This window comes from Pristiophorus japonicus, chromosome 10 (genome assembly GCF_044704955.1).
Source record: "Pristiophorus japonicus isolate sPriJap1 chromosome 10, sPriJap1.hap1, whole genome shotgun sequence".
In the NCBI taxonomy this organism is placed as follows: domain Eukaryota; kingdom Metazoa; phylum Chordata; class Chondrichthyes; family Pristiophoridae; genus Pristiophorus; species Pristiophorus japonicus.
The window spans coordinates 137,515,201-137,524,910 of record NC_091986.1 but is presented as its reverse complement, the minus strand read 5'-3'; the positions used below and the strand labels follow the sequence as shown (position 1 = coordinate 137,524,910).

Here is a 9,710-nt window from a genome sequence, read left to right as displayed (position 1 = left end):
CCTGGGTCAACTCCCCCCTCCCCCCAATCTCCTCAGTCCTTGTCGACTCCCCGTCCCTCCTCCCCCTCAGTCCTTGTCGACTCCCCATCCCCCCCCAATCTCCTCAGTACTTGTCGACTCCTCATCCCCCCATTCCCTCCTCAGTCCTTGTCGACTCCCCATCCCCTCTCCCTCTCCTCAGTCCTTGTCAACTCCCCATCCCCCCATTCCCTCCTCAGTCCTTGTCGACGACTCCCCACCAATACAACACAGAAACAGGTCATTCAGCCCAACCAGTCCCATGCCGGCATTTATTCTTCACTCGAGCCTCCTCCCATCCTTCCTTAATAACTATCAGCCTAACGCTCTACTTCCTTCTCCCTCATATGCTTATCTAGTTTTTCTTAAATGTATCTATATTATTTAATTCCCTCTGGTGATCATTTTTCAATCTGCTTCACTCTCCTCCTTTAATTAAGCTCCTTTTGGGTTAGGATACTATCTTTAAGTAAGAACTTCAAAGAATATATTCGAAGGTACAAAGACAATTCAGTTGATATATTTGATCAGGTTATGAAGAAATATGTTTATGTTAATTCTATTTAAAATATTATTTAGGTATAGAAATGTCAGTTATTTGAGAAAATATGGTAGATGAAAATATTTTGAAAAAGCTTTGAGTGATTTAATTGATTTATCAAAAAGTTATGATGGTGAAAGTTGCCATAGGAAAATTGAATGAAAAATGTGGACATAGAAATTTATAACAGTAAAAGTTGGCATAAAAATGTGAGCCAAAAAGCTGATACCAAGAAGGTTTATAGACAAGAACTGCGTGCAAACAAAACAGTTTTAATATAGAAACATAGAAAATAGGTGCAGGAGTAGGCCATTTGGCCCTTCGAGCCTGCACCGCCATTCAACAAGATCATGGCTGATCACCCACCCCAGCAACCCCCCCCCCCCCACCACACGCCCCGACCCCCCCCAGCCGCAAGGACCCCATCCAACTCCCTCTCGAACACATCCAATGAACTGGCATCAACAACTCTCCGCAGCAGGGAACCCCACAGGCCAACAACTCCCCGAGTGAAGAAGTCTCTCCCCATCCCAGCCCCAAAAGCCCACCCCCATCCCAAGACCGTGCCCCCCCCCCCCCGGCTCCGGACCCACCCAACACCGGGAACACTCCCCCCGCACCCAACCTGCCCCCGTCCCATCAGAATCCTTCCCAAATGCCGAACACCCCCGGATGTCGAGCCCCCAGCCCCGGCCACCCCGGAGCCACGCCCCCGCGACGCCAATCACACCACATCCACCAACCGCCATCTGCGCAGTCAACCCATCCACCCCACTCTGAACACTCCCCGCACCGAGGCACAGAGCCCCCAGGCCGCCCCTCCAACACACTTCGCCTCCCCCCCACCCCCCCCCGAGACCTCCGCTGCAATGTGGCCCCTCCCGTCCCCGCCCTGGGTTTCTCCATCCCCCACCTCCGCCACTCTCCCCTCCATCCCCAGCACCCGTCTCCCCTCCACTTCCCTCTGCCTCCCCGCACAGGCTCCCATCTTGGGGGCGATAACCTTCTGGGGCAGGGAATTTTAGCTCCCAGCATGGAAGTCCTGCTCCCGTTGCAGAATTGGCCTTACCACCCCTCAATGGAAGCGGAGTGTAATTTCCCACACTCCATTTCCTTTGGGGCCAGTTACCGAGACACGACTGGATACTCCTGTGACAGTTGGAACTGGTGCTCCCCACTCGTTGGGGCAAAGTTTCGGCCTGAGTTGCTCCTGTTTTTTTGGAGCAACTGGTTTAGAATGGAGTATCTTAGAAATTTGAATTCTCGGCATTTAGTTTGCTCCAGTTCTAGTCAGTTAGAAGTTTCACTTTGGAACAGAATTTTTTTTTCAAAAGGGGGCCTGTTTTCAAAGTTTCGGCAGTGAAAACTTACTCCAAACTAACTTAGAATGGAGTAAGTGAAGATTTTTGTACGTTTGAAAAAACCTTGTCTACACTTTAGAAAATCAGGCGTAGGTTACAAATTAGGCATAGGGAATGGGGGGGGGGGGGGGGTTAAAAGGAAGTTTACAAACATTAAACACTTCAGTTTTATAAATAAAGAGCCATCATCAATAATAAAATATACATCAATAAATCAATCAAAAAAAAAAATACAATTAAAAAAAAAAATCAATAAATAAAACATTTTCTAATTACCGACTGCAGCACCGGGAGAACTCCAACAGCGTGCTGGGACGGACCCCCAGTTTTATTTTATTTATTGATTTTTTTTTTTTAAAATGTATTTTTCATTAATTTTTTTTTGATTGAGGTAGAGGGAGGGAAGGAGGGAGGAAGGGAGGGGGGGAGTGAGGGAGGGAAGGAGAGAGGAGTGAGGGAGGGAAGGAGAGAGGAGTGAGGGAGGGAAGGAGAGAGGAGTGAGGGAGGGAAGGAGAGAGGAGTGAGGGAGGGAAGGAGAGAGGAGTGAGGGAGGGAAGGAGAGAGGAGTGAGGGAGGGAAGGAGAGAGGAGTGAGGGAGGGAAGGAGAGAGGAGGGAGGGAGGGAAGGAGAGAGGAGGGAGGGAGGGAAGGAAAGAGGAGGGAGGGAAGGAAGGAGAGAGGAGGGGGAGGGAAGGAGAGAGGAGGGAGGGAGGGAAGGAGAGAGGAGGGAGGGAGGGAAAGAGAGAGGAGGGAAGGAGAGGGAGGAGGGAAGGAGAGGGAGGAGGGAAGAAGAGGGGGGAGGGAAGGAGAGGGGAGGGGGGGAGGGAAGGAGAGGGGAGGGAGGGAGGGAAGGAGAGGGAGGAGGGAAGAAGAGGGGGGAGGGAAGAAGAGGGGGGAGGGAAGAGAGGGGGGAGGGGGGGTGAGGGAGGGAAGGAGAGGGGGAGGGAGTGAGGGAGAGGGAGGGAAAGAGGGAGGGAAGGAGAGAGGGGGAGGGCAGGAGAGAGGGGGAGGGCAGGAGAGAGGGGGAGGGCAGGAGAGAGGGGGAGGGCAGGAGAGAGGGGGAGGGCAGGAGAGAGGGGGAAGGGAAGGAAAGGAGAGGGGGAGGGAAGGAAAGGAGAGAGGGAGAAGGGAAGGGAAGAAGAGGGGGGGAAGGGAAGAAGAGGGGGGGAAGGGAAGAAGAGGGGGGGAAGGGAAGAAGAGGGGGGAAGGGAAGAAGAGGGGGGGGAAGGGAAGAAGAGGGGGGAAGGGAAAAAGAGGGGGGAAGGGAAGAAGAGTGGGGGAGGGAGGGAAGGAGAGGGGGAGGGAGGGAAGGAGAGGGGGGAGGGAGGGAAGGAGAGGGGGGGGAGGGAGGGAAGGAGAGGGGGGGGTAGGGAGGGAAGGAGAGGGGGGGGAGGGAGGGAAGGAGAGGGGGGGGAGGGAGGGAAGGAGAGGGGGGGGAGGGAGGGAAGGAGAGGGGGGGGAGGGAGGGAAGGAGAGGGGGGGGAGTGAGGGAAGGAGAGGGGGGGGAGTGAGGGAAGGAGAGGGGGGGGAGTGAGGGAAGGAGAGGGGGGGGGAGTGAGGGAAGGAGAGGGGGAGTGAGGGAAGGAGAGGGGGGAGTGAGGGAAGGAGAGGGGGAGTGAGGGAAAGAGGGGGGAGTGAGAGAAAGAGGGGGGAGTGAGAGAAAGAGGGGGGAGTGAGAGAAAGAGGGGGGAGTGAGAGAAAGAGGGGGGAGTGAGAGAAAGAGGGGGGAGAGTGAGGGAAAGAGGGGGGAGAGTGAGGGAAAGAGGGGGGGAGTGAGGGAGAGAGGGGGAAGTGAGGGAGAGAGGGGGGAGGGAAGGAGAGAGGGGGGGAGGGAGGGAGAGAGGGGGGAAGTGAGGGAGAGAGGGGGGGAGGGAAGGAGAGAGGGGGGGAGGGAAGGAGAGAGGGGGGAAAGGAGAGAGGGGGGGAAAGGAGAGAGGAGGGGAGGAGAGAGGGGGGGAGGGAGGGACGGGGAGGAGAGAGGGGGGGAGGGAGGGGGGAGAGGGAGGGAGGGAAGGAGAGAGGGGGGATGGGGAAGGGAGAGAAGGAGGCTGAACGGCCGGGCCCAAGACCTCGGGCTGGATTTACAGGTGGAGGGGGGGAAAGGGGGAAAGAGAGAGTGGCGGAGGTCCGGGGGGGGCGGGGGTCCAGTCGGGTGGGAGGAGCCTTATTCACACAGCCCCAGTGAGGCCATTCGGCCAGGGCTAGGGGCTGCGTGCTTCGGGCCCCTCCCACAGTTTTGGACACCTGGAGCTACTGCACATGTAGCACGCATGTGCAGAGGTCCCACCACTGTTTTCAGCGCAGGGACCTGGCTCCGCCCCCTACAGCTCGTGCTGCGCCGCGCTCAGCTCCAGAGGACCTGCAGGGAGCCGGAGAATTTTTTTTAGGCGCACTTTCTGGCGCGAAAAACAGGCGTCCAGGTCCGGGCAGCGCCGTTTTAGGCGCGGCCTTAAACTTGGGCCTTCTGTCCTGTGACAGTTGGAACTGGTGCTCTCCACTCTCCCGTCCTGTGACAGTTGGAACTGGTGCTCTCCACTCTCCCGTCCTGTGACCTATTATACTATTAGTTGATCATCTGCAAGTTAACACAAAGGAGACAAGACCCCCAATCTCCAATGTAGGCTTCAGGTGATGCTGGGTTAAAGGGCAAGGGTTAATGGTACCAGGCCGTAATTCATTTCCCATTTTAAAGTTATACATTCTACCCTTATTTTTGTGATTTGATATTATATACATTACATAAGAAGTAAAGCAGGAGTAGGCCATTTAGCCCTTCGAGCCTGCTCCGCCATTCATCAAGATCACGGCTAATGATCTACCACAACTCCACCTTCCCACACAATCCCCATATAAAATTTATCGACATTTGTCTTGAATATACTCAACGACTGAGCATCTACAGCTCTCTGGGGTAGAGAATTCCAAAGATTTACAACCCTTTGAGTGAAGACATTTTTCCTTATCTCAGTTCTAAATGGCCTGCCCATTATTCTGTGACTATGACCTCATGTTCTCGATTCCACAGTCATGGGAAACATTTTCCCAGCATTAACCCTTTCAAGCTCCTCAAGAATTTTCTATGTTTCAATTAGATCACCTCTCATTTTTCTAAACTCTAAGGAATATAGGCCTAGTCGACTCAATCTCTACTTATAGGGCAATCCCCTCATCCCAGGAACCAGTCTAGTGAACCTTCACTGGACTCCCTCTGTAGCAAGTCTGTCTTTCCTTATGTAGGGACAGCAGAACTGTACACAGTACTCCTGGTGTGGCCTCACCAATGCTCTGTATAATTGTAGTAAGACTTTTTTACCCTAATACTTCAATCCCTTTTTAACAAAACCTAACATACTATTTGCTTTCCTAATTGCTTGCTATACCTGTATGTTAACTTTCTATGATTCATGTATAAGAACACCCAAATCCCTCTGAGTGCAAACAATTCCCAGTCTCTCACCATCCAAAAAATATTTTGCTTTTTTGTTTTTCCTACTAAAGTGGATAACTTCACACTTTCCCACATTATATTTCATTTGCCATGTTCTTGGCCAACTTGTCGATATCTTTCTGTAATCTCTTTGCGTCCTCCTCAGCTTACTTTCCCACCCAAGTTCGTATCATCAGCAAACTTGGATACGTTACACTCAGTATCTTCATCTAAGTCATTAATATAGATTATAAATAGCCGAGACCCAAGCACTGATCCCTGTGGTACCCCGTTAGTTCCAGCCTGCCAACCTAAAAAAGCCTGGTTTATTCCTACTCTGTCTTCTGTCCATTAACCAATCCTCAATCCATCCTAATTTTATGTAATAACCTCTTGTGTGGCACCTTATGGAATGCTTTTTGAAAATCCAAATGCACTACGTCCACTGGTTCTCCTTTATCCATCCTAATAGTTACAGCTTCGAAAAATGCCAACAGATTTGTCAAACACTATTTCCCTTTCATAAAACCATGTTGACGCTGCCTAATCATATTACAATTTTCTACGTCCCTAATAATGGATTCTAGCATTTTGCCTAATACTGATGTTAGGCTAACTGGCTTATAGTTAGTTCCCTGTATTTTCTCTTCCTCCTTTCATAAATAGCAGGGTTATATGTTTGCTACCTTCCAATCCTTGGGGAATTCTGGAAGACTTATACCAGTACATCCACTATCTCTGCAGCTACCTCTTTTAAAACTCTAAGAATAAGGTCGTCAGGTCCAGGGGATTTGTTGACACTTAGTCCCATTAATTTCTCCAGTACTATGGGCTCAATTTTCCCCAAAGTATTTTTTTGGCGTACTTGAAGAGTTACGCCCGATTTTTTTGGGCCCAAGTACGGCAAAAAAAATTTTGTAAGTTTCCCCGTTGGATTTCTTCATTTTGGCGTGGCCTAACCCGACCTTTAGTTTTGGGGGTGGAGTCTTGATCGGCGCCAAAAAGATCAGGTTGCCATGGTAACCAGGGATACAATGCAAGTTGATGCTGCAAAGTGGAGCATACAGCCAGCTCGCAACACACCTCCACCTTGCCGGTCTCTCTCCCTTCCACTCGCTCGGTGTGAGGGGATCGAGAATGGGACCAGACAGCCTTGTGGTGTGTGAACCGGGGACAGAGAATGGGACCGGACAGCCTTTGGGCAGGGTTGGAGGCAAATTGCTTCTATGTCTTTTTCAATTCTTTGTGTATCCGGGCAGCTGCTGCGCCAATTTCCTTAACTCTAGGGAAGGTTTTTCTGGAGAGGCCACATACACTGGCCTAATCAGAACTAGAGTAACTCTCAGCTGGCCAAACTTCCCTAAATGGCCAGAAGTGGCGAAGATGGCTGGCTACGCCCCCTTTGGCTGAAAAAAAAAACTGACTTAAAAAAATCGTAACTAACGGAGTTATACTGGTGCAAATTGATTGGGGAAACTGTGGTTTTTCAACTTAGTCCAAAAAGAGCAGCCTGCTCCAAAAGAATGCCGCAAATCACTGAGGAAAATTGAGCCCTAGTAAGTCTTGCGGATGACACCAAGTTGGGTGGCAGTGTGAGCTGCGAGGAGGATGCTATTAGGCTGCAGAGTGACTTGGATAGGTTAGGTGAGTGGGCAAATGCATGGCAGATGAAGTATAATGTGGATAAATGTGAGGTTATCCACTTTGGTGGTAAAAACAGAGAGACAGACTATTATCTGAATGGTGACAGATTAGGAAAAGGGAAGGTGCAACGAGACCTGGGTGTCATGGTACATCAGTCATTGAAGGTTGGCATGCAGGTGCAGCAGGCGGTTAAGAAAGCAAATGGCATGTTGGCCTTCATAGCGAGGGGATTTGAGTACAGGGGCAGGGAGGTGTTGCTACAGTTGTACAGGGCCTTGGTGAGGCCACACCTGGAGTATTGTGTACAGTTTTGGTCTCCTAACTTGAGGAAGGACATTCTTGCTATTGAGGGAGTGCAGCGAAGATTCACCAGACTGATTCCCGGGATGGTGGGACTGATCTATCAAGAAAGACTGGATCAACTGGGCTTGTATTCACTGGAGTTCAGAAGAATGAGAGGGGACCTCATAGAAACGTTTAAAATTCTGACGGGGTTAGACAGGTTAGATGCAGGAAGAATGTTCCCAATGTTGGGGAAGTCCAGAACCAGGGGTCACAGAACCTGAGGATAAGGGGTAAGCCATTTAGGACTGAGATGAGGAGAAACTTCTTCACCCAGAGAGTGGTGAACCTGTGGAATTCTCTACCACAGAAAGTAGTTGAGGCCAATTCACTAAATATATTCCAAAGGGAGTTAGATGAAGTCCTTACTACTCGGGGTATCAAGGGTTATGGCGAGAAAGCAGGATGGGGGTACTGAAGTTTCATGTTCAGCCATGAACTCATTGAATGCGGTGCAGGCTAGAAGGGCTGAATGGCCTGCTCCTGCACCTATTTTCTATGTTTCTATGTTTACATATACTGATTTCTTTAAGTTCCACATTCTCTCTAGATATTATTTCTGAAATGTACACCGAAAATATTTTTTAAATCTTATGTTTGCATGCACTTCCTGTCAATCTTTTCCATTATAAATTACTGTGTCTATATTAATCATGGAAAATACCTATGTATCCTGTCAGACTAGTTACATCCTCTCACCATTGGTGAGGCTGCAGTACTCTAGGGCGTTGTTGATGGGAACAGTAGGAGCCAGTCACTAGGAGATGGTATTCTTTCCAATCTGCATTAGACAACCCAGGCACCAATGCTCCAACATGTACACATAGAAAATAAAAAAAACAAAACAAACCAACTAAATATACTAAAATATTTGCATTAAAATTTAAAAAATGGTTACTATATCAAAAAAGTCTAGTAGACTTGCCTGCGAAGTTTCTGGTTAATGCAGTGAATAGAGCACAAGTTTAGCCAGAGCATCTGCAATAATGGCTTCTCTTCCTATTCCCTCACCGTTACATCCAGCGTCTCCTAAAGTCCTATCTTTGGCCTCTTCCTCATCTACATATTGCTCCTTGGTGACACCACTGGAAGACATGGGGGCAGCATCCATATGAAGACTTTTAACACCCAGCTCTACCTTTCCACCACCTTTCAATTCCTTTACCATTTGTGTGTTATCAGACTGCTTGCTTGGCATCCAGTTTTGAATGAGCCACAATTGCTTCCAATTAAACATTGGGAAGACTGAAGCCATTGTCTTCGGCCCTACCACAAACTCCACATCTGAGCCACCAATGCCATCCCCCCTCCCCGGCCACTGTCTCAAGCTGAACCAGATTGTCCTATTCCACGGTGAATTTCCAAATTTGTATGTTCTCTATTATAAAAACTGCCTACTTTCACCTCTAACGTCACCCACCTCGACTGCTACCTCAACCCATCTGCTGCTGAAACTCTCAAATGCTAAGAACCCAAGTATGCTAAATTTTTGAAACCCAACACAAGAAAGAAAATCTCTAACACTAAATGTGGTCTTTAATTATGGGGCTGAATTTGCGGTTGGAGGCTTCCTGCGAGCAGATACCTCCAACCAACAAAAAATCTATGCACTTACCTCCTGCCTCGGGATCCATGGAGACTTGCTGTCCTGGGCCTCTACGCATAGGCCTGCATAGAAGCCCATGGATCGCAGGGGCGCATGCGGTTCGCAACCAACCCATGTAAGGAATCCCCAAAAGCATGAATGGGGATCACATAAAAATAAATTTAAACATAATAAATTTTTTTAAATTACACATTTAAAATTAATTAAAATACAATATAATTAAATGTTTAAAACAAAAATGTACTTTTTTGAAAAATAAATTTAAATGTTTTAAAGGGGCTAAAAATAACTACCATATTGTACGTGTTTTAATGTTTAAATGAATGAAAAATATATATTTTTATGTTTTTTAAAACTCAATGCGAATTCATTTCACAAGCATGCGCTGTGCAGAAGTTGAGCTGCCGCAGAGGCCCTTTTCCCAGGGATGCAGAGGAACTTGCACAGCCCCTATGAGCACATGCGCACCTCGTAGGCGGCCTGATGTCTCCAATCCATTGTGGGTTTTCTACAGAATGTGCATTTGATATATTGTATAATTAAATAGCCTAACTATGGCTGTCAAAGATTTATGCCCTCAGTACTTGGCATCCCCAAACATTTTTATTACAACTCTTATTCTTGATTACTACATTAATTTAAGAGTTTATTTAATCCTTTTGAACCCTGCAATTTATAAGCAAAGTCATAAAAATAAGAAAAAATTATTTATTGGAAATTTACTGAATTTAAAATATATTAAAAATTATGCCTATTAAAAATATATACCTTG

At 48.2% G+C, this 9,710-nt stretch overlaps 1 protein-coding gene across 1 annotated transcript in view; it reads right to left on the bottom strand.

Annotated features, from left to right (window-relative positions):
• otos2 (otospiralin 2) overlaps positions 1 to 9,016 on the bottom strand; it is a 20,852-nt gene extending 11,836 nt beyond the window's left edge. The window contains 1 exon segment of the mRNA XM_070891306.1: positions 8,948 to 9,016. Coding sequence (XP_070747407.1) covers positions 8,948 to 9,016 — 69 coding nt within the window.
• Between the last annotated feature and the right edge of the window lie 694 nt (positions 9,017 to 9,710).